The sequence below is a fragment of the Penicillium riverlandense genome (genome assembly GCF_028828495.1).
Source record: "Penicillium riverlandense strain IBT 135883 chromosome Unknown utg000002l_segment0_segment0, whole genome shotgun sequence".
In the NCBI taxonomy this organism is placed as follows: Eukaryota; Fungi; Ascomycota; class Eurotiomycetes; order Eurotiales; family Aspergillaceae; genus Penicillium; species Penicillium riverlandense.
Window position 1 is genome coordinate 2,579,239 of NW_026643195.1, and position 21,979 is coordinate 2,601,217.

At 55.4% G+C, this 21,979-nt stretch overlaps 13 protein-coding genes across 13 annotated transcripts; 8 read left to right on the forward strand and 5 right to left on the reverse strand.

The window, feature by feature from the left end:
- Positions 1–138: 138 nt before the first annotated feature.
- Positions 139–389, forward strand: N7474_003360 (uncharacterized protein; the record flags this gene model as incomplete). The annotated part of the gene is made up of 2 exons (XM_057194775.1): positions 139–193; positions 223–389. The coding sequence occupies 2 exons, from the start codon at positions 139–141 to the stop codon at positions 387–389; spliced, it is 222 nt and encodes a 73-aa protein (XP_057056130.1).
- Positions 390–964: 575 nt separating this feature from the next.
- On the reverse strand, positions 965–2,257 carry N7474_003361 (PAPA-1-like domain-containing protein; the record flags this gene model as incomplete). The annotated part of the gene is made up of 2 exons (XM_057194776.1): positions 965–1,222; positions 1,283–2,257. 2 exons carry the CDS (start codon positions 2,255–2,257, stop codon positions 965–967), a joined length of 1,233 nt encoding a protein of 410 aa, XP_057056131.1.
- An 875-nt stretch (positions 2,258–3,132) lies between these two features.
- On the forward strand, positions 3,133–4,410 carry N7474_003362 (peroxisomal membrane protein PEX14; the record flags this gene model as incomplete). Its single annotated transcript, XM_057194777.1, has 1 exon — positions 3,133–4,410. One exon carries the CDS (start codon positions 3,133–3,135, stop codon positions 4,408–4,410), a length of 1,278 nt encoding a protein of 425 aa, XP_057056132.1.
- A 555-nt stretch (positions 4,411–4,965) lies between these two features.
- sec31 (putative protein transport protein (SEC31)) lies at positions 4,966–9,126 on the reverse strand (the record flags this gene model as incomplete). The annotated part of the gene is made up of 6 exons (XM_057194778.1): positions 4,966–5,010; positions 5,088–5,386; positions 5,437–8,524; positions 8,585–8,690; positions 8,744–8,860; positions 8,918–9,126. The coding sequence occupies 6 exons, from the start codon at positions 9,124–9,126 to the stop codon at positions 4,966–4,968; spliced, it is 3,864 nt and encodes a 1,287-aa protein (XP_057056133.1).
- A 329-nt stretch (positions 9,127–9,455) lies between these two features.
- On the forward strand, positions 9,456–9,970 carry N7474_003364 (RNA-binding protein; the record flags this gene model as incomplete). The annotated part of the gene is made up of 2 exons (XM_057194779.1): positions 9,456–9,776; positions 9,833–9,970. The coding sequence occupies 2 exons, from the start codon at positions 9,456–9,458 to the stop codon at positions 9,968–9,970; spliced, it is 459 nt and encodes a 152-aa protein (XP_057056134.1).
- A 347-nt stretch (positions 9,971–10,317) lies between these two features.
- On the reverse strand, positions 10,318–10,939 carry N7474_003365 (uncharacterized protein; the record flags this gene model as incomplete). The annotated part of the gene is made up of 5 exons (XM_057194780.1): positions 10,318–10,417; positions 10,540–10,552; positions 10,614–10,688; positions 10,778–10,793; positions 10,880–10,939. 5 exons carry the CDS (start codon positions 10,937–10,939, stop codon positions 10,318–10,320), a joined length of 264 nt encoding a protein of 87 aa, XP_057056135.1.
- A 262-nt stretch (positions 10,940–11,201) lies between these two features.
- On the forward strand, positions 11,202–11,668 carry N7474_003366 (cytochrome c oxidase subunit VIb; the record flags this gene model as incomplete). Its single annotated transcript, XM_057194781.1, has 2 exons — positions 11,202–11,268; positions 11,478–11,668. The coding sequence occupies 2 exons, from the start codon at positions 11,202–11,204 to the stop codon at positions 11,666–11,668; spliced, it is 258 nt and encodes an 85-aa protein (XP_057056136.1).
- Positions 11,669–12,502: 834 nt separating this feature from the next.
- N7474_003367 (uncharacterized protein) lies at positions 12,503–13,634 on the reverse strand (the record flags this gene model as incomplete). The annotated part of the gene is made up of 4 exons (XM_057194782.1): positions 12,503–13,213; positions 13,268–13,366; positions 13,414–13,418; positions 13,472–13,634. The coding sequence occupies 4 exons, from the start codon at positions 13,632–13,634 to the stop codon at positions 12,503–12,505; spliced, it is 978 nt and encodes a 325-aa protein (XP_057056137.1).
- A 646-nt stretch (positions 13,635–14,280) lies between these two features.
- On the forward strand, positions 14,281–15,834 carry N7474_003368 (phenylalanine--tRNA ligase; the record flags this gene model as incomplete). Its single annotated transcript, XM_057194783.1, has 1 exon — positions 14,281–15,834. The coding sequence occupies one exon, from the start codon at positions 14,281–14,283 to the stop codon at positions 15,832–15,834; it is 1,554 nt and encodes a 517-aa protein (XP_057056138.1).
- Positions 15,835–16,356: 522 nt separating this feature from the next.
- Positions 16,357–17,198, reverse strand: grpE (mitochondrial nucleotide exchange factor MGE1; the record flags this gene model as incomplete). Its single annotated transcript, XM_057194784.1, has 3 exons — positions 16,357–16,389; positions 16,445–16,873; positions 16,929–17,198. The coding sequence occupies 3 exons, from the start codon at positions 17,196–17,198 to the stop codon at positions 16,357–16,359; spliced, it is 732 nt and encodes a 243-aa protein (XP_057056139.1).
- A 755-nt stretch (positions 17,199–17,953) lies between these two features.
- Positions 17,954–18,922, forward strand: N7474_003370 (uncharacterized protein; the record flags this gene model as incomplete). The annotated part of the gene is made up of 1 exon (XM_057194785.1): positions 17,954–18,922. One exon carries the CDS (start codon positions 17,954–17,956, stop codon positions 18,920–18,922), a length of 969 nt encoding a protein of 322 aa, XP_057056140.1.
- Positions 18,923–19,467: 545 nt separating this feature from the next.
- Positions 19,468–20,430, forward strand: N7474_003371 (alpha/beta hydrolase; the record flags this gene model as incomplete). The annotated part of the gene is made up of 1 exon (XM_057194786.1): positions 19,468–20,430. One exon carries the CDS (start codon positions 19,468–19,470, stop codon positions 20,428–20,430), a length of 963 nt encoding a protein of 320 aa, XP_057056141.1.
- A 546-nt stretch (positions 20,431–20,976) lies between these two features.
- Positions 20,977–21,837, forward strand: cbpA (putative calcineurin binding protein; the record flags this gene model as incomplete). The annotated part of the gene is made up of 1 exon (XM_057194787.1): positions 20,977–21,837. The coding sequence occupies one exon, from the start codon at positions 20,977–20,979 to the stop codon at positions 21,835–21,837; it is 861 nt and encodes a 286-aa protein (XP_057056142.1).
- Between the last annotated feature and the right edge of the window lie 142 nt (positions 21,838–21,979).

A 21,979-nucleotide genomic window follows, 5' to 3' on the forward strand; every position in this document is an offset into this window, starting at 1 on the left:
TCGTTGGGTAAGGAAGTGAGTGTCTTTGGACGCGTCGATAAGAGACGCGACATGAAGCCGTTATCAGCACGAGATCGGCATCTTCCTCTTTCCTTTCCTCTCACTCACTCACTCACTCACTCACTACTCACTGCCACAATGAGTCGCAACTTTGTCCCCGCTGCCCTCTCTATTGGAGTTGGCATCTTCACCGGTATCTATCTCATTCTCACTCAACACCAGAACCTCCGAGCACTAAGATAGGGACAGGCTACTACATCTTCCAGCCCGCCATCCGCGAACTCGAGGCCGAAAAATCTAAAACACACCAGTCTCCTCCTGCCCAGGCTCCTGCTAGCCAGTCCTCCCCTGTCCAGTCTCCCCCGTCTGCTTCCGACAACAAAAAATAAAACGCTATAGTGCAAACCCCCGACGACTAGTTGAAAAACTTCTCTCACTGAGGGTTTATCAAAAGACGCCGATGCGCCTCGAGGCACGGCACAGACGGCATGGCCCAGATACCCGGGTGACTATTCCACCCTCGCCGTGATCTTTGTCCTTCTGGGCGCCGGGTCGCCTCTTTAGGATACCATGGCAATGCTCCGTATACTGAAGGGGACAGCGGGTTAGGTTCTGGTCACACTAGCTGCCCATAAATCAGCTGTCGATCTGTTTCGGCGGCATGGATCTTACCTGGGTTGCGCTGCTAATGAAATTGTTGAAATGATTTGGCTTCTGAGATAGGTATCACGGACAGAGTGCGGTGTATACGTAGTCTGCAGTATATCAAAGATGTTCTCCGTGTGTACCAATATTGATGAATTATATCTTGCTTCCTGTATGCATGGGCAATGGTTCTTTTTCCCCGAACTGAAAACATCCAAACTCCTTCCCCGAGTAAGCAAACCAACGGTCCCTTGCCAGAAATGCCGGTGTAGATACACTTTTCCCCAATGCGCCTTGTCTTGATCCCGTGATGAAGGCGTCACAGCTCCTCGACGAGCTTTCCGGTGGCCGCGGGAGGCGCACCAAATACCCGTCCAGCTGGCGTGCCCAGCCATTCCTCGGGCACACTGACACTGCAGCCGTTCGGGCCACTGACCCATCGCACGTAGGTGGCATCGGCTTTCTCCTGTTCCTGGGCCTCCTGGTCTCCAGGCGTGACGTCGGTGCCTTCTGCGGCGGAGACTCGACCGCGCCGCTTGGGGGCTTGTTTTTTGAGCAGTCGATTGATGGTGTCCATCTGGTTAAACAGTGTTAACCTGGACTGAAATTTTGGTGGCGCGGGTTTTCATTCACGTACCTTCTCTTCTTCGTTCCGTTTCTCGCTCAGATTCTTCCGCCGGCGAGCCATTTCGGTCCGTCGCATAGCACGCTCCTCGGCTGTGAGATGTTTCTTGACTTGCGGTTCTATCTGCAGGTTATTACTTTGCTTCTGATCCATTCTGTGCATGATGGCCTTACCCATGGGGAGTTGGAGAAAGTCGTCGCCCAGATTTCCTCGCTGGCGCTTTGTGGTCTGTCGGCTGCCATCAAGGAGAAGTGCATCACTGTCCATGTCCTCGTCCACTTCATCCTCTTCGTCCAGATCCAATGCATCTCCAGTCTCTTCTGGGGCGGCACTTTCTTCGTTCATGTCATCGAGTTCTCCCGCCGCATCAGATTCCTCGTTAAATGCTTCCTCCTCCTCTTCCTCCTCCTCTTCTTCTTCCTCTTCGTCATCTTCCTCTTCCTCTATTTCCATTTCTTTGGCTTCGACACTCTTGGCAGCTTTGCCACGGGCCGCAGCTGCTCGTGCCTGCCGCCTAATCGGTGCTTGCGGCGGGGCCTCATCCATGTCGACATCGCCATCAGCATCGGCATCCTCGTCATCTTCGTCACCGGGTGCGTCTTCTTCATCTCCGATCTCGTCCTCTTCTTGGTCGTCGTCTTCTTCTTCGTCGCTCGTGTTCACCTCCACGAGCCTCTTTCTGGTGCGACTGGTGCGGGGTCCAGACACGATGGGGTTCTCTCGGAAAACATTGACGTTGCGTCTTCCGGGGCGGCCACCAGCGGTGGCTTCCCGCAGTTTGCCAGCAGGCATTCTTACGGTGAGGCGGAGATGTTTGGTTGGCTCTCCTGATGATTCAGATGGTGGTCGGGAGACTGTCACCGATGCAGGTGCTGCTGCTGCTGCTGCAAAGCGAGTGAGTCTCGTGGGCCTGGTGCGGCCGTTAGCATCTTGTTCGAGGGACTCGTCCAGTGAACTCCGCGATCGTCGAGAGCGCCGAAGTGACATGGTGGCGACCAATCCAGATTTAGGGAGTTTTGCATAGAAGATGGGTTGAGGGGATGGTGCACAGAGTGAGGGTCAGTTGGGATGGTGGATGGGAAAGGCGAGGTGGGTAGGGCAGGATGGCAGGGAATAAATAGGTTCCGCGTTTGCCTGGCAAACGGGGATGGCCCCGATCATGGTCTGAGGGCGAGGAGTTTGTGCCGCCAGAGCGCATAACAGGGGAGGTTGTGATGAGGGCGTTGGCCTCAGTGGGAATAGTTCCAAAAATACCAAGGCTTCTAGTTGGAGGATTGCAAAATTAGGAAGATACTCACCAGTTCTAATAATATATTTTTTTCTCTTTTCGTCACAGTTGCCGCGATGCTGAAGGGCGCTGACGCTTGATGAACGAATGAGGTGACCATCGCCATTCTGCCGGGCGGTGTGGGGGTAAATGCATGCCAGGACTGGCTGAAGGGGATCAATCCAGAGAAAAGGAATAACAAATAACAGTTAGGTAAATTCTCACTAGAATGGTCAACCTTGTGGTTCCTGGCGAATATTCTATGCGGCACTCCTGGTCAGTGGCTAGGGACTTGGACCCAAAGCACATCGAATCCTATAGAGGATCACCATGAATACATATGCAATTCATAAGGGCAAATACATGGCAGTTAACCATTCGTAGGATTCATTCGCTTAATCACCTAGATATCCGTAAACCGGGCGAATAATGGTACAAGCTCTACTCTATGTCGTGGTGGCTGCTCGGCCCACTCAGCCGAGGTAGGGCCTCACATGTCCACGTCCGGGGAAGTCGACTTGCTTGTTCACTCTTCACTCTTCATTCCTGCTCCCTCACGCCTCACCTGTCTTGGCCAGCTCTCCCAGCCCTCGCCATGTCAGATCCTACATCCAAGAAGCCATCCATTCCTTCATGGCAACAACAGTCTGCCAACCCCCCGGCCGACCAGCCACCCTCATCGCCGAACTCCGACGCCGCGCCGTCCGCTACCCGGCAAGACCTGGTCGACCAAGCAGCCCGATTCCTCGAGGATGACTCCATTCGCGACGCATCCACAGACCGCAAGGTGTCCTTCCTCGAATCCAAAGGCTTAACCCCCGACGAGATCCAGACCCTCCTTGGCGTTTCCCGAAACGCGGAGGCGACCAGCAGCAACCCAGGCCCAGCCGAGGGCAAAGCGCCTTCTTCCTCTTCTTCCTCTTCTTCCTCTTCTTCCTCAGAATCCCAATCAACCGAAGTGTCCCCTTCCTCCCCTGCGACCTCGCCAACACCCTCCACCACCATGTCGCAACCGCGCTCAACGACCAGCGCACCGCGAAAAGACGTGCCGCCTATCATCACCTACCCCGAATTCCTCGTTCAGTCCTCCAAACCACCACCACTAGTCACAATGCGCAGCGTACTCTACACCATCTATGGTGCCGCAGGTCTCGGCGCCAGCATCTACGGCGCAAGCGAATTCCTCGTGAAACCGATGCTAGCGAGCCTAACGAGCGCGCGGCACGAGCTCGCCACCACCGCCCACGAAAACCTGAAGAGACTCAACGAGAAACTCGAGCAGAGTGTCTCTGTCATCCCAGCACAACTCACAGCTCGCAAACCCAAACTTGCGCTTGACGATGAGGAGGACGAAGTCGACCACGACGGCGACTCGGTCACCTCCGACCCAACGGAGCTGTTCCACCGTGACGTCGCGACGCAGACGACTCCCCAAGAATCTTCGACACCCCTCTCCTCGAGCTCCTCTACGGAGGAACTCACCCTGACAGGCGCAGGCATTGCGGTATCCCACCACTTCAAACGCCTCGAGTCGATCCGGTCCCAATTGCGCGAGGTAGTCGACTTCGAAAAAGACGCCAGCTCTCTTGACGACTCGATGCGCTCCGGTCTCACGGATCTGCACCACTACCTCGACGGCCTGATCTACAGTGCCCCCGCTTACACGGCTGCGGGTGCGTCGTACGGTGTGTATGGCGGGAACGGCTCGAGCGTGGATAACAGTGCCATGGGCGTGCGCAAGGCTGAAGATGACGCCATTGCAGCCTTCAAGGCGGATATTCGTGGTGTCAAGGGCGCGCTGCTGAGCGCGAGGAATTTCCCGGCTAGTCGCGGTGGACGGCTGGGTGGTGTGCCTGCTGCTGGTGCGAGGTGAGGTGATCTATGAGCTGGTTGTATAGTTCAAGGTGTTATCATGTTTGTCTAGGTAGAGATGTACAAGTGTATATAGAATGATTTGAATCAAATATTCTCATCTAAAACATATCGAGGTACGAAAGTGGACAATAATCTCCTCTGCAACAGTTTTATATTCCAAGTCTATGTGCTCTGGCAGTCTAACCAACAACCCATCATCATCAGCAACTGAAGCCCCCAGAAATAAAACCCAAGCCCGCGCTTTTCTTTCTTCACGGCACAAGAAAACCAATGGAATTTTTCCTCTTTTCTCTAGCGGAAGTAATTCGAGATAACAGACAAACTAGGCCTCCCCGAGGAGAAGAGAAGAGCCGCAGGAGAAAAGAAAGGAAATACGCAGACATTAATAAATAGAATGAACAAGAAAAAAGAAACCAGAACCAGAAGTCTTCAAGCGCCGAACTATACTCGGTCAGCGCTTCCGGACTCTGTTCTCCTTCTATCCGTCCACATAGACAAAGCAAAACAACTCGCTTTCGCTCCGCGGGCACTGGTATAACTTTGACGCTCAAGTTCACGGGGTAGCACGGCTCATGCTGATCAGGCGCTTGACGCCGACCTATTTCATTTCAAGTCAGTATATCAGTCATCATACGATGCGTGGGAAAAAATATATATATTGGGGAGGGGACGCACCATCCAGTTACCACACTCGTCTATCCGGTGGGTCATGATATCGACATGAATTGCCTGGGCGGTCTCGTAGTCGCGGCTTTGAAGAGCGTTGGCCAGTGTCGCCATATCGTTGACGGTGTTGGGCTTGAGCAGATCCTCGTTGTTCAAGTGGTCGAACAGGAGGTTCAAGCGTCGCTCAGCATCGTCGACCTGCTTCTTAAAGGAGGACGGGGCGCGGGCCTTGACGCGTTCCATGTCTGCAGAGAGAAGCTCGTAGACAGGCATTGCGTTGGCGGGAATGTGAGACCGGTCACCGGGGGCTAAGATGTATTAGTTTCCATACACAATAATCAAATAAGGACAAACGTACGGTACTTAGGAGGCGCAGCCGCTGCCTTCTGGGACTGGGACGTGCCTGGTCGAGAGCCCTGAGATGGTGGTGGTGCCTGGCCCATAGGAGGAGCTTGACCCATAGGCGGTGCTTGACCCATAGGTGGAGGCTGCACAGTGGTCGGCGTACTGGGAGCGTACGGGTTCGCGGCCGGTGGCTGGGATGCCTGCTGAGGAGCATATGGCGAGGGAGCCGCTTGAGGGGGCGGCGGCATAGGAGCGCGCATCTGCATCTGCGGGCTGGCAGCTTGGGCAGCCGGGCTCGGCGCATACCGGTTAGTTGGCGGCGGCATGCTGGGCGGGGCATTATACGGCGAAGGTCCTCGCGGGATTGATGCCGGAGGAGGAGCCATGTTCGAGGCGGCTGGCGGCGACTGGGTGAGGGAAGCATAGGGGTTGGCCGGGGGCGGCGGAGAGAAGGAGGCCGCCGGAGGTGGTGCAGCAGTCGGGGGAGATGTCATGCGTGGCGGGGGTGCTGCACCCTTGGGCGGAGGCGGCGGCACTGAAGGTGTCCGTTGAGGACCACCTGGCGGCGCAGCCACGCCCATGGGGGGAGGTCCTTGACCAGGAGGCGGAGACTGGTTGGGGAACGGCGAGACGATGGTCTGGGAGGGCCGTTGAGCCGGGGTGCCACGACGCGAGGCGGGCTTAGCAAAGCCTTCGGGCAGATCATTCCATGCGGGGAGGCCGGTGGCCGTGGTGTAGGTCGTGACAGTGTTGGCAGGTGATTGATTGGAGGCGCGCGGAGGAGGAGGGACGGCTGAGCCCGCAGGCTGTCCACCAAACGCAGACGGGGGTGGCCCGTAGGCTGCTGGTCTCATCCCCTGCCCTTGCTGGTAACCAGGTTGGCCGTGGCCGCCAGCGCCGCTAGGAATCGAGGCATACGGATTGGCAGCCTGGACTGGCGCACCAGACGGAGGAGCATAGGGGTTCACTGGCTGTGACGGAGCGGCCGTGGGAGGTGCGTAACCATGCTGGACGGGAGCAGCGGGAGTGAAGTTCTGCTGCGGCGGGCCGTAAGGGCTAGGCTGTCTGGGCTGTTGCGGGAGAGACTTGAACCCTGTCTTCGCCGCGGTTCCACCCTGTGCCTTTTGCGGAGCCTGTCGCATAGCCAGCTTGATACGGTTGCGGGCAATTTCAGCCTCAGGGTGCTTATCAGGCACAAGGTCCAGGTATCTCTGGGCGACCTGTAAGCGTCCATGGGTGGCGACAACATCGGCGTATTCGATGTACTTGTCATACAGGTTGCTGAGACGCCAGTCTGAATCCTTGTTTCGCTCGGTGTCTTGGAATTTGGTGACCTGGCGGAAGATGGTCACCTTCTCGATCAGGGCTTGCAGAGCGCGGACGTGGATGGAGAAGGTGGAGTTATCCGTATCGGTCTCAATTCCTTTTTGCTCGTTCTCGCGCAGTTCATCAACCCAGATAGCGACAACCTTTTCCAATTTTGAGCCGGCCAGGAAGCAGAAAGAGGCATCTTTGCGAGCACTCTTGTCGCCGGAACTCTTGACCTGCTCCTCCAGTCGGTCACCGAGAGCATCACAAAGATCAGGGAACTCCTTCTGGTCAGCAAAAGTGCACAGGGCAGCCATGACCTCCTTCCAGTTGGACAGCTCGGCATTGTGAACCACATCCCAAAGGTTCTTGCCCACGATAGACGCAAGGAGACGCAAGTAATTGGGGCCGCCCGCCTGCTTGGAGAAGTAGTGCTCCTGTGCCTTCTCGATACACTTCTGACCACCGCAGATGGCGATCATAAAAGCATCTGACATACGGTCCTCTTGGAGAGCCACGTCGAGGGCCTTGTCAAACTCGCCCAGAAGCAAGGCCCGAGTGATCTGCTTCTCGGAATCGGTCTCTGAACCATTGAAGATCTGGAACGGATTGTTGGTACGGGCACCCTTGGAAGCAGCCAGATCCGAGAGGAAGTTGTCACTCTCGGGGTTGGGATCGAACATGGACTGCAGTCGCTTGTGCTTTTTAACGGGAGACCCCGTCTCAGGGACACCGTTCGCCTCCTCGCCTCCCTTCGTATCCAGGCCAAGTTTTGCCAGGGTATCAGCGGCCTCGCCTGCGGAATCCTGGAAGCCCAGATACTCCACCAGGCCCTTACGAGGATTCTCGGAGAGCAAGGCCTCGATCACCTTCCAGTCAGCCTTCTCTTCTTCACTCGAGGCGGCCGATGCCCTGGTTTCGCACAGATTCCGAAGATCACCCTCTTTCAGCGCGTTCTCAAAGCTCTCGGTGGCATTGCCCACGCTCGCATCCACTTCAAAGGGCGTGATCCTGACCTTCGAGGCGCGGGAAGCCTGATCAGCCAGCCCAACAGAGACAACTCGTCCACCAAAAGCGAAGTTGGCGCCACATGGCCGCTCCAACCAGCGAGGAGCCTTGGGCAAAGAGAATGTGGAGACCTTGGGCTGAGTCTGCGCCTTGGCGAAAAAGTCCTCCCCATCGAGAGCCTGGTTCTGATCGGCAATGGCCTTGGCGGTGTCGGTGCTGGTGTTTTGAAGGGTCTGGACCGAGACCTTGCCGTCAAAGGATGCAGTAGCAAAGAAGTTGGGGTTGTGCGGGTTCCAGCGGGTCTGGAATGTCCAGTTCGTGACCACAGGGAACTCGCCATATGCCTGGCCGGTTTGCGGGTTCCAGCAGACGTTGCGGTTATCTTTGCCGGAAGAAAGGAGCAGGTCTGGGTCTTGGGCGCACCAGGAAAGCGAGAGCACACCAGATTCGTGGCCGCGAAGGGTCCGTTCGGGGGCGTGGGAGTTTCGGAGATCCCAAACGCAGATCAAGGGGTCTGACTCGAGAGGTGTCGCAGTGACGAGCTTCGTGGGCTTCTCGGGATCCCAGGCCACGGCGGACACAGCCTTCCGGCCCATATTATTCAAAGTCAAGCTCTCCTTCTTAGACTTGACGTCCCAGACGGTCACAAACCCAGCACTGCTGCCAGTGACCAGGATGTGGGCGACCTTCTTGTTCCAGTCCAAGCATTCAATGTCATCCGTGCGAGCGGCTGTACTCCCAAGCCGAGATGGGCTGTTGAGGTTGTTCAGGTCTGAAATGAACAGCTGATCAAGAGCTTATTAGCCAACCATATAAGGTATTGCAATTGAATCTCCCAAGCATACCTCTCCTTTAGCTCCACCGGTGGCCAGTAGATTCGAATGTTTGGGGTTGAACTGAAGGGCCTTGACGGCGCCACTGTGGTGAGAGGTCCTTGAGAGCAAAGAATCACTTGGGATCGATCAGCTACTAGACCCCGTGTTATGTTCTTCGGAATAACCAACCTGGCCCCTCCGAGCAGCTTATCGGCATTCCACATATCCAACGCGCCATTCTCCAGACCACCCGCAATCACACCACGTTGGCTATCGTCGGAAGCGGTCCATGCAATGTCGTTGAACCTAGGTAGATTATCCCGTCAGCCACAGTATCATCCAGTGTCAAAACGGCCACCCTACCCCGAATCGGTGTCGATCTTAGCTAGCGGCTGCAGCTCCTCGCTGGCGTCCTGGCGATCCAGACCAAGATCCCAGAGCTCCAGGCATGTCTTGTTGGAGAAATCGACATCCACGGCACCCGCCCGAGTACCCGTGGCAATCAATGGTGATGCAGCCCCGGGCGACCAGGCGAAGGTGGCCGTCCGTGGGATTTCCCTCAGGCGCACCATTGTGATTGTGATGGTAGACTAGGAATGTTTTTGGAGCCAGAAGAGACAAAACGCAGGGAAAGGAATTAAACGAAGAAAAAAAGAGGACAAAATCCCACCCCAGTAAATAACAGACGGGGGGGATGTGCGATGTGCAGGTGGCAGGTTGGAAGACAACCAAGTGGCCTCCTGGACTTGGAGGGACCGGGGGAGGGAACGCGCTAAACCCATTGGGGCACTCGCCAAAACAGTGACTCGGCACGTGATATCAATCATTCTTTGGATTACAGCTCGGGTGCCTTTTGGTCGGCTACACGACTCCCTGGCATTACATCCCACTCCCAGAAAAAATGAGCGACAGCACCCGGCTCAAGAGCACGGTCTACGTTGGTGGTCTCGACCAGACCGTGACCCGACAGACCCTCGCAGAGGCTTTTGTCCCCTTCGGCGAAGTAGTCGACATCTCACTCCCAAAGCCGGATGCGCCCAACTCCACCGACCAGCACCGGGGCTTCGGATATGTGGAATTTGACCTGCCTCAGGATGCCAAAGAGGCCATCGATAACATGGACGGCAGCGAGCTCTATGGGCGCACGATCAAGGTCGCGGCCGCGAAACCGCAAAAGGACGCCGCCGAGGGACTGGGCAGCAAGACCGCCATCTGGGAGCAGGTATGTACCTCTCTAATCTGTATCCTATTGGAGAGAGACGGACTAATACCTCACAGGAGGGCTATCTGGCCAAACATGCTGTTAGCGAGGAGGATCGGCAAGCAGCCGATGAGGCTCAGAATGCAGGCAATCTCCCGCAGGACCCAATGCAAGGCTTGGACCAGCTCGATGTGGCTGGGCCGAAAGCAGAATGAGCCTGCACAGTCAGAATGGAAGGGCACGACCTCGCAATGGCTACGAAGATAATGAATATCTATACTACACCCTCTACAACACGACGACAGCAATACTCGTTGAAATGGCCACCTTCAAATTATTCGATTACACAACACACCTGCGCGGCCGGATATGTACACACACTTGCGCTCCAGTTTCGAAGCGAATCACTTTTTTTTTCAATCTCTGCTCTTTTTTTTTTTCGCGACTTGATATCACTCCTTCCCGGCAAATTTCCACTCCTCTGTCTCAATTACAAAAGCGGCAAGAAAGAAAAAAACAACTTTGAATCGCATTTGGAGCTCAACGATACATGGTGGTACATTTAGTGCTCACGGCTTTCGGGGCTGTTGCGCGAGAGACGCAGGGTCTTGTCGGTCATCAGCTTGTGGCCGCTGGAGTAGACGGCAGCCACAACGGCAACACTATACGGACACGGTGTTAGTACATGACAAGGAAAAGTCTGGTCGCGACAGAGACAGAGATAGATATCTGTGCATCGATCGCGGGGCCAAAATGGCGCAATTGATGTTAGGTAGAAACGTACCCCAGGACAAGACCTGTATACCAGAAAATGTTAGAAATCGCAGAGAAGACGCATGACAGGAGTAGACAACGTACCGAGAGGGATCAACTCCGGAGGGATCCTCTTCAGCGTGCGGAGACGCTGCGAGATGGTGTGGGCTGTTTCCGGGGCTGGTTAGTCCAATTGCTACCTCACAAGACTCAAACCCCCGCAGAGGATCTTGGTGATGAAGAGTCACGGGTTGGGGAAAGCTGCGTACCGCTCTGGTTCTCCTTCTGTAGACAGGGAGTTAGCATTAACCGAAAAGCTAGGAGGGCTCGCTCAGGAGGGAGGCGAGAGACGTGGTTCAGGAGCAACATACAGGAGCGGGATGGAACATAGGCCGGGTGGCCTGCATCCGCAGAATGCGAGTGGGATACATGGTGGGGTTGAGTTGGGGAGACCAAGTGTGGGATGAGAAGATGACGAGTGGTTGAAGCTCTCAAAGCGGCGAGTCGTTATTATTCGTTCGGGTGTCGGAGGGAAAGGGAAAAAGTGTTGTCCCGGGCGCAGCCGGGAGCACCACCCAACTTCAACTCGGCGTCACCTCTTCTTGACCTCGACACACTAACTACTCCCTATTCCACTCCCACGCCCACACCCCCCATCTCAGCTCTCTTTGTGTACTGGGACCTCTCGCCAAAATGGGTGCTATTCCCGAAGCCGACCCCGATGAGACCATCGAGACCAAGCCCTTCAAGTTCGTGACTGGTGAGTTCCTCCACACACCCTCCCACCCCCCTCCTCCACCGAGGGGGGTCAATGGGCCCTCGTTTCAAGCTCAATGACTAATTCCGGGACAGCTGGTACGTCTTCGTCGATATGATTCTGTGATATATGTTGGGTTGGGGGATTCTCCCCCACAGGAGTACCCTGGCCGGTTTGGGAAGGTGAAATTGACAATTTCGATTCAATTGCAGGCTACGATGCTCGTTTCCCGCAGATGAACCAGTACGTCCATTCCTCATGCCTGTATCTGGCGACATCTAACTCCGCTTCTCAGGACCAAGCACTGCTGGCAGAACTACGTCGACTACTACAAGTGCGTCACCGCAAAGGGCGAGGACTTCCGCCCGTGCCGTCAGGTATGTACCTTGAAACCTCCCAATAACACCAGTGGAGTTCAAACCACTAATACACAGCAGTTCTACCACGCCTACCGTTCTCTCTGCCCCAAGGCCTGGACCGACCGTTGGGATGGCCAGCGCGGTACGCATCCCACAACCCGTGTTTATTTTGAGGCCTCATACTAACCTATCTTTCCCATGCAGAGGGCGGCAACTTCCCCGCGATCCTGGACCGGTAAATAACCAGCGGCCGCTGCGCTGTGGGTTGGTTATTTTTATTGTGTATTGACAACTTCCAATGTACTCTACCTGGTCTGCCCGTGCGCGGGTGCATTCCCTGCTTCGTTGGGTCGCGCTGTGCTTCCATAGGAGTAGGAGTGTATAGACTCGCTCAATTGCAAAGAGATTGTGTGGATTGTATGCGTTTGTAATTTCTTTTCTTCAATGTGGATGCTAGTCAGAATGTGTGTATGAAGCGCCCCCTAAGGCAGGTATATGTAGCCTCCCAAAAGGACGAATGTTTCGGATTTTCTTCACGGAAACTTCAATGCCATTCAGGTGTATCGGGTGTATCTCTAAGTCTATGTAATCCGCTCTCCCAACCCAGAGGTATATCAAACCCCGCAGGATGGCCGTGTCCAAAGTAAGCGCCCAAGGCTCCGAGTCTCTGCGAGACCAAGCCAATCATAAAACAAAGCGAGGTAAATGCAAGATATGTACCAGCCAAGATAATGCTCGAGTGTGTTAAAAGAGGCATCCCGCCGAAGTCGGGAAAATGTCAAATCCAAAGTCCTATGTACCAGAAAAGGAGGAAGAAGCTGATGTTGGATGGCTGGCGGGCACAGGAAGATGAAAATCGGAAAGAAGGAAAGAGGTCATTAGACCTCATTCGGAATACCCTTCAATCGTCGGTAGAGCTTCTTATGCTCCTCGAGGAAGAGAAACGTGGCAATGGTATGAGGACCCAAGCGAATAAAGCTCGGCACCCAGCCACGGAACGTCCATGCCAGACCCTCCTTGCGACAGATATCGCGCAGCAAACCCAGGATGGTATGGCCGCGGGTCTCCGCGGGCGACGCGGTCATAACGCGGGTCTTGATCACGTCGACGGGGCTGCAGACCGTGGTCGCAACGAACCCGGCCATCAATGAGGCCGTAAAGTGTGTAGCGAGGTTATCGGCCATACCGGCCTTTTCCATGCAGAGTTTCTTGAATGTGTCGTAGGAAGCGAGTTGCGATGCCGTCATAAGCACCGCGCGCGTCGAGTTGGGCCACACGCCGCGGAAGAGTGAGCCGAACCCCTCCGTGCGGGTCATCTGTACCAGGCCATGGAGGGCATGTTTGTAGTTTCGTCGTTGCGCTGGCGGGAGCGCGGCGTCATGTTGCATGCGGACGTTGAGCACGTCTGCTGGGTTGCCGGCAAACCCGCCGATGAAGCCTGACGTGCAGGCGATGCCGAGGAGTGTGAATAGGCCCGGGGATGATGTGGACGAGTTTGGCGAGGGAGAGGCGAAATGTTGTTTTAGCTCTTCGTAGATGCCGAAGCGCGTGGTGGAATAGGTCAATTGCCGGAGGATTGCTGCGGAGAGCTACATTTGTCGGAGTCAGTCATATCATCTCTCCACTGCGATTGCTGAACATACTCCGCCGTATAATCCCGTAATTCCGTTGTTTCTCACGATATGTGCAAAAGTGCCCACCATTGTCCTCGGAGCGTCGGGTGCGCGTGTTTGTAACCGGACCTGTGATGTTTAGTATGACTCTGAAATCCCCGACGCAAGTGGCATACCTTGACTACGCAGCGTTAGTAAACAATCCTCAACGTAGAGGGGGAAATCAGGACTTACCCAAGTCTAAAGGATGCGTCACAGCGGCCGCAAAGCATGACGCCGAACCCCCGAACCAGAACGGATAATGCACCTTCTTCGGTTTAGATGGCGTCGTGGTCGCCGACGCCAGCCGCGAGCGAGCCGCGGGCGACGAGCCCTCTAGCAATTTTCCGTCTGCCATGCTCAGCAGTCCTGGGAAAAGAAGGTGGCGAGGGGGCGGGGAGTTGGAGAAAAGGGTCGCCAGGCCTTTTTTTCGGTTCGGCGCTTCAAAATCAGGCTCCGAGAGCCACCGGTCGCTGCGCCAATCAACGTCTCGGTTCTGCGGAGTATTCCCATCCAGCCTCTACGGATTACTTCATCTCGGCCGGAGCGGGTGACCTCGGCGTTGTAATGTAGACGCCGATAGCTACATCTATGGTAGTTATCGCATTGTAGTCAAAGGACACTCATAGATGGCGCTCGAGATGGCAGGCGGTGATCTTCGGTGGAATCGCGGCGGTTGCGTTGGTTATGCGGAAGAAAATAAATAACTGGCTTACCCGAGGGATGATTGGGTGCGACAGTTGAGGGTCGGCGATATTTCTGTCCTGGTATTCAATCACAGAATTAAATCAACAGGTTGAATATAGCCATGATCATGAATCATAATCTACTACGTATTCACCTTCATTCATGATTAGAGTAGCTGGCACATTAGCAGTCTACTTCGGCCACTTGTTTTGCCGATCCGTCTCGCAACAGTCGACCGTGTTTTGCAAAGCACTGCTCGTGGACTTCCGTAAAGACAGCCCCTAAGTGAAGCTGGCCAAGGCGCACCGTTCCTCTCCATGCGTCTAGTAGCCACCGGCAGAGCTCTGCGTGCCAGCAGTGGCCGCTGGTCCATCGTCGCATCTTGTTCCACAATTGCGCGCCCACCCCTACCAACAGTCCACCACCGCGAATGGAGCTCAACCACAGCTCGTCGGACAGCCGATCACGCTTCAAGTGCCACTCGATCAGCCACCTCCACCCCTCAGACCCCCAAACAGCGAGCCCATCTCACAATTGAGGGCAAGCCCTACCCCACGGACCAATGGACCAACACCCCCGACACCATTTTGTCGCATGTCGGACGACGTCTATACCTGGACGACAACCACCCGCTCGCAATCACGCGCAAACTCATTGAAAGCCAATTCCCCTGCCCTGTCTTCGGCAACTACTCCGAGAAAAACCCCGTCGTCACCACCGCACAGAACTTCGACATCCTAGGCTTCTCAGCAGATCACCCGGGCCGCAGCCGCACCGATACATACTATGTTAATGAGAAGACGGTGCTTCGCACTCACACGAGTGCACACCAGCAGGCATACTTCCAGCAGATCAATCGCAATGAACAGACCCGCCCGGAGGAGGTCGGGTACACCGTGATCGCGGATGTCTACCGCCGCGACGCCATTGACCGCAGCCACTACCCGGTCTTCCACCAGATGGAGGGTGCGATGCTGTGGAAGCGGCCGTCCCCGGACCCGCTGGCGCATTCCAGCGCCACAGCCGCAAAGATCATGGCGGATCTGGACAAGCTCCCGCGTCACGATGTCGTGGTCGAAGACCCGAACCCGACCATCCACCCGGAGCGCAATCCGCTGCAGGCGGAGCATCACAGTGCCGAGGAAGTCGAGGCCGTAGGCGCGCACCTGAAGCGGTCCCTGGAGAACATGGTGATCCGCATCTTCACCGAAGCCAGCAAAGCCGCGGCCGTAAGCACAGGCTCCCCAACCGAGCAGGAACCCTTGAAGGTGCGCTGGGTTGAGGCCTACTTCCCGTTCACCAGCCCGTCCTGGGAGCTTGAAGTCTTCTGGCAAGGCGACTGGCTGGAGATTCTAGGCTGCGGCGTCATCAAACAAGAACTCCTGATTAACTCCGATGTCCCGGACCGCATGGGCTGGGCATTTGGCTTGGGCATCGAACGCATCGCCATGCTCCTCTTCAACATCCCTGATATTCGTCTCTTCTGGTCCCGCGACGAGCGGTTCCTATCCCAGTTCCGCGCCGGCCACGTCGCGCGCTTCGAGCCTTTCTCGAAACATCCGGCCTGCTACAAGGACGTTGCCTTTTGGCTGCCTCCTGCTGCGGTCACTGGTGGCAGTAGTGCGGCAGGCGGTGCTGTGCCCTTCCATGAAAATGACGTGATGGAGATTGTGCGCGGCATCGGCGGTGATCTGGTCGAGGACGTTGCTCTGATTGACGAGTTTACGCATCCCAAGACGGGCCGCAAGAGCATGTGCTATCGCATCAACTACCGCAGTCTTGAGCGCACCTTGACGAACGAGGAGACCAATGGGCTGCATGATCAGGTCCGGGAGAAGCTTGTTGGGCTCCTGGGTGTGGAATTGAGGTGACGGGTTGGATTATATTGTAAAGATCTGGCTCAGATCTAGTTCCGCGCGTGATGACATTGTATAAATACATTTTCACTTTGTACTTTTCTACTTTTATGCCAGATTGCTCTACCGTAATTAAGGAATCTCAAAAATTCAGACGGACCACTAGGGTGTATGTGTATTATACAAAATGAGGAGGAGAGAGTTATCAAGTGATAGGGAACAAGAAGACACCGATTGCAAAGAAAACGTGAAGACAGCCCCAACACGAATACAATCCGGACGCCTCCAGGCACATGCAACAAGATGATGGGAAACGTATCATACAGACGGGGATCCAAGACCAAGAGACAAGACAGAAAGAGATATCAAGAAAACATGAAGTTCTTTTTTCCTCCCCGAGTCCAACCGCCAGCAGCATCCGACTGCAATATCCCTATCGTGATCGTGATGGGGGTGTGTATGATATATGGTACAGAGGGAAGAAGGAAACCCGAAATCGAAAGAAAAGGTGTATCGATGGGTGGGTGGGTTATGGATTTAGGTGTTCTTGACGACGCCGACCTTGGCAGCCTATAGTGAGATGCATTAGCAGACGCTCCCACAACTTGGGAGAAGAGCCACATACCCGCAGCACGCGACCATTCAGCATGTAGCCCTTGCTCTGAATGTGCATCACATCGCCATCCTCCAGATCCTCGGACTTGGCCATGAAAGTCGCCTCGTGGCGATTGGGATCGAATTTCTGCACCTTGCCATCCTCAGTCTTCTCGCCGGGGTCGAAGCGTACCAGGCCGTGCTTCGTGAGGGTGTTCATGAGGATGTTCTCGGTCATCTTAAGGCCGGCAACGAGATCCAGCAGTTCCTTGTTGGCCTCGTTCTCGGGGGCGTTGAGCTTGTCAGCGGGAACGGCGAGCAGGGCGCGGTCGAAGTTGTCGATGCTTTCCAGGAGGTCGACGGCGAAGCGCTGGATGGCGAAGTTGCGGGCGTTGTCCATGTCGCGCTTCGTGCGCTCCTGAAGGTTGCGGAAGTCGGCGACAGAGCGGAGGTATTTATCCTGAGCAGCGGCGTTAGAACAACTCGAGGGATTGTAAGGTTTGCGAGGTAATTACCTTGAGTTCAACCACCTCCTTCTTCGTTTCCTCTAGCTCTTTGCGAACGGGATCCTCAGCCTCCTCGGAGGCCTCGGCAGCTTCTGATGACGCTTCCTTCTGTTCCGTGGAGTAGAACCGGGACATGGGCTGGGGAGCGAAGGGTCGGACCGACTGCGGCAGGCGTGGTTGCAATCGAGACGTCCGGCGAAGTGCCATCGGCGCGGCAGATGTGGAGGTCAGGACCGACCGGGCGGCCTGGGCTTGTCTGAGGAGAGTTCGTTGGAACATGGTGGGCAGGAATTGAGGTGAGGGAGAGCTTAGGGAAGGTGTTGGTTGCAGCGTCGGGAGTGGTAATGGGCAATTTTCATCGCGCGTCACCTGACCGGTGGGAAAAACGCTGGGCCGAACTATATTGGGTACTCTGCTGGTGGATGAAAAAGACCTATGAGAGGAGAGCTTGGAAGGACTTCCGTATGGCTTTAGACAGTAGTCACTATTATCCAGGGATCCAGGCAATTTTCCAGACTCGGTTCATTTGCCTCAAAGTGAAGTTGCGGAGCTTGTCAGCCACAGACATGCTCTCCAGTAATCACACTTGGCATCCTTGTCGCTTTTTCTGTCTTCCCGCCCCCTAAGCGATTCCCCAATAAGACAGACCACTAAGATTGATTCTTGTGCTGGCAAAACAAGAAATTCATTGGGACTTTCCACATAATGTCTCTGAGATCACTGGCACAATGGCAATCTGCCTTTCTCAGTGGTGCTGGGTTCGCTCACACAGCGTCATGTCATGGGTTGGAGATCCCGACGAGTGCGGTCGCCACAGCACTCATAGGATTGATGGTTTACTTCCATGTAAGTAAGAGCTAACAGCCATTTTCAACTAAGCTCGAAACTGATCGCCTTCTTCAGTTCGAATACAGAGATGGAAGCGTAATAGCGGCGCTGGCCCTTCTCGAGACCCAGCAAAGGACGATGTTTCCGAACTTGAGAAAGCTGAAAATGAGCCTGGTGATGCTGCATCAAGCGAATCAGCGGCAAATATGAAGCCGTTGCTCTGGAGGCTAGTATCTGCGCTTGGGAAGCACTCCCTCGTCTGCGTGGCCACTTACATTTTCCTGGTGGTTATTTGCAAGGATGACATGAAGGTCCAAAATATTATACTTCCCCAGCTTCTCCTTGCAGTGCACAACGCACTATCCACGGATTCTTATAACAAAACCCACCCCGATGCTATTACGGCTCAACGAAGTCGTGCTCGTCGACACTTACAAAGCCAAGGAACAGGATCTTGGTCCACTTATCCAGGACTTGCTATGTTCTTGGTGTATATGCTGCTTTCGAGCTTGATAAATCTCCCCGCCAAACTCTGGTTTCACGACGAGAGAATCGAATTTCCTGTCCGGATCATTTGGGGGATTCTTCTGACGAATTTGCATACAGCCTGGGTTCACGTTGTCATTTCGAAACCCAGCACGAAACCATCCTGGCAGCGGATTCTGGGCTGGCGAGAATGGATTGAAATCCTCCCGGCTGCTTCTCTGGATATAATCCTGCCGTCCCTTGTCTACCATTTGGTCAAGATACCGCTGGAACTTGTTTATGACAGCCATTTTTTCGGTACGATAGGCGATATGGAATCCACAGACTACATCCAAATAGTCTCCATGCTGCCACTGGCCTTGGCATATCTGACCTCGCTTGCCACTCAGGCTATATACATCAGAGTTGCAGCCTCAATGCTCCCCAGCGAAGACGAGCCCCTTGTGCCCTTCGACCGCAGTTTCGGCGGCCAAGCCAGAAACAGCCAGACATACAGTCTCCGTATCAAGGATGCTAGAACTGGGAAAGCGCAGAATTCAATTCGGTATCTGAATATGGTCTGGGGAACGCTTGGGCGCGAGGTTATCTGCTTGGCTGGCGCTGTCATTGCCCTCGCTGCAGAGTTGGTTTTTTGGTCGCCGTGTACTGTAGTAGGGTTGGCCCATTTGGCATTTGCGCAAGCTTCTTAGTTTTCACATACCTGTATCTATCCCCCCCCACCAAAAAAAAAAAAAAAAAAAAAAAAAGGAAACTTAGTCGTGACATTCTGAGATTTTCTTATTTGACCGGGCTTCGGGCTCATTTACTAAACCCCGACGGGCGAGGCCTGGCTTCTGTTGGTGACCAACCGTGAGTACTCATTGTTGCCTGTTGAAAACCGCAGATCGACAAACTAAATGTACTTGGCGCCAATCTCACGCGAGCCTCGTTAGCCCTTACTTTGTATTCGTTGACTCCCGATTGCGGCTCCACAATCTCGGACTTGCTTGGATATTTACTTTATGACCAGGCAGGTTCTACCTCGCTGCAGCTTTGGCCCCATGGCCCCATCGACGAATAGTCGCCGGACTAGTTCTACGTATTTACGCCGAATCCGATCAGAATGAATCACCTCTGCAAGGCTCAAGGGAATGCCGGACGGGATAAATTGGGGCCATTCACACCACTCGAGTCTTGTCTGCACTGCCCAAATCACTCTCCCAGCCTTACACAGTCCCCTCCCTCATAAAACACAATGCCTATTCAGTGGGATCCCGAATTCCGCGAGGCTGTCGCGCCCATCTTCGCCGCCCGCGCCGACAAACCCAAGCCCGATGCACTGGACCCCCTGGCTGTGCGAGCTGCAGTCACCGTCGCTTTCGAGAACATGCTGAGCCAGCAGCCGCGAGCCACGGAGGCTGAGCACAGCGAGCACCAAGTCCCTTCGTACGACGGCGAGACCATCCCCGTGCACCGGTTCTGGAAAAAGGGGACCGAGACAACAACACCTGCTCCAGCACTCATCCACATCCACGGCGGCGGCATGCTCTTCGGCGGCGGAGACTTGTTCCACAATCGCTGTGCCTTGATGGTGCAGGAGACGGGGATGCAGATCTTCACGGTCGACTATCGTCTCGCGCCGGAGCACCGCTTCCCCACCCCCGCCGAAGACTGCTATGCGGCACTGGCGTGGCTGCACAAGCATGCAGAACAGTTCGGTATCGACCGCCAGCGTATCGGGACGTTTGGCGAAAGCGCCGGGGCCAACCTTGCTGCGGCGATCACGCTGATGGCCCAGGACCGCAGCCTGACACCCGGCGTGGCGAAGCAGATCCTCGTTTATCCCATGCTGGACGATAAGAATACCGTCGCTCGGCCGGTGCAGGACGCCGCGGCCATCTGGACCACGACGACCAACGCGTTGGCCTGGTCGACTTATCTGGGCGACCTGTATGGGTCGGACCACGTCCCGCCGTACGCGGCCCCGGGGCGCATGGCCAGTGTCGAGGGACTGCCACCCACGTATCTGGAGGTTGGCACGGCGGATATCTTCCTGGGTGAGACGTTGAAGTTTGCGTCACGGCTGGCTGCAGCGGATATCGCGGTGGAGCTCCATGTGCATCCCGGCCTGCCTCATGCGTTTGATATCTACGCGCCTTTTATTAAGGCGACACAGAGGGCGATGGCGGATCGATGTCGGGCCATTTCCACCATGTAATCTTAATCGTGATCATAGATGCTGCGCCTCGTTCCTATCATGACTGATTATTCCCCGCATTTGTGCGGCCATGCAATGCCAAGGGCTTGTGGCGATACTCTGGGCACAGTGACCACGTCAAGCTGTGTCTTTAGGCAGATTGATAGTTCGTGGTGGGAGGTCCAGTAGTAGGCTCAGAGAGAGGCTCAGATAGAGGCACAGCTACCGTGCTCAAGCTCGGAGTGCCCGTTTCCGCTGTGGCGCAAGGTGTGGCGCATCCTTTGTCAAGTGGATCGCCAGGGGGATCAAGACCACGATGTAAGCAGATGCGAGGCAGTGCACGCATACTGCGCCTCCAATAGTCCGCTTTGTTGGGGATCTGATTGAAAGAGTTTTGCTGCGAGGTCTCGGTTTTGCCCAAAACGGACAAAAAGGAGAAAAACGTGCCCAGTGGCAATTTGTGTATTTATTCCTCTTGCCGCCTCCGTCTCCTGATCTTACCATCTCATCTCCTTCGATTTCTCTCAACACACCACACTCACAACTACCATAACAACTACAAGCAATATGGGATCTCACTCACCTCCCACACTACTCTCCTCTCCCTCCATCACCACGAGTCGCTCCTCGTCTCGCCCATCTCTCTCCCTCGACCTCTCCAACCTCCCCCCACTCTCACAGCCATCGCCACCATCCAACACCCTCCTGGTCACCGACCTGCACGACCTACACCTCTTCCAACCTTCCGCCCTCGACACCATCCGCTCCCAACTCACAGCCGTGGCGCCACTGAACTCCTTCTCCCCACTGCCCTCCCTCCGTCGCATCGTCTGCTCCTTCCACTCCAACGACGATGCAGTCGCCGCCCGCAAAATGCTCGAGGGAAATCGGCTACTGGGCCGCGTGTATCCGCGCATCTACTTCGGCGAGCACACGCCCATTTTCTCGGACGAGGAGGCCCGCCGGCCCAAGCTGCTCGAAGCGCCCCAGCCCGATAAGATGTTCTTTATCTCGCCGCCGCCTAGCCCGCCGCATGGCTGGGTGATGCGCAATGAGGAGCCGCCGAACAAGGAGGTGCATGCTCATGACCTGGCCCATGCGCTGTCTATGCTCAAGACGGATCACGCAACACAGGCCCCTGAGCCCATGGCTGTGGATCCTGCTACCCCGGTGTCTATCTCGTCGGACAAGCGCACGGGCAGTTGGCCGCCGGCTGGTGAGCAGCGCCGCAGCCGGAGCAGTACGCTGATCTATCATCCGGAAGATCACGGTGGCAGCCCCGGCTTGCCGGCCGTGCTGGTGGAGGATACCACTGTGGTGGGCGACGATGACGACGAGGATGTGGACATGGATCTGAGCCCCATCGACATGTCGGTCAAGAAGATGCCACCCAAGACCTCTCGGCCACCGGTCGAGTTGATGGAGTGAAGGTGGCGGAATCGTGCTTGTGCATTTCTAGCGAGTGTTTTGTTTCTGCATAGATCTGACGATCAGGCGTTGAAAAGGGGGCGCATTGCTACACAGCATTGATCGCCCGGGTCTGGATCTGGGATACATTAATCTGATTCTG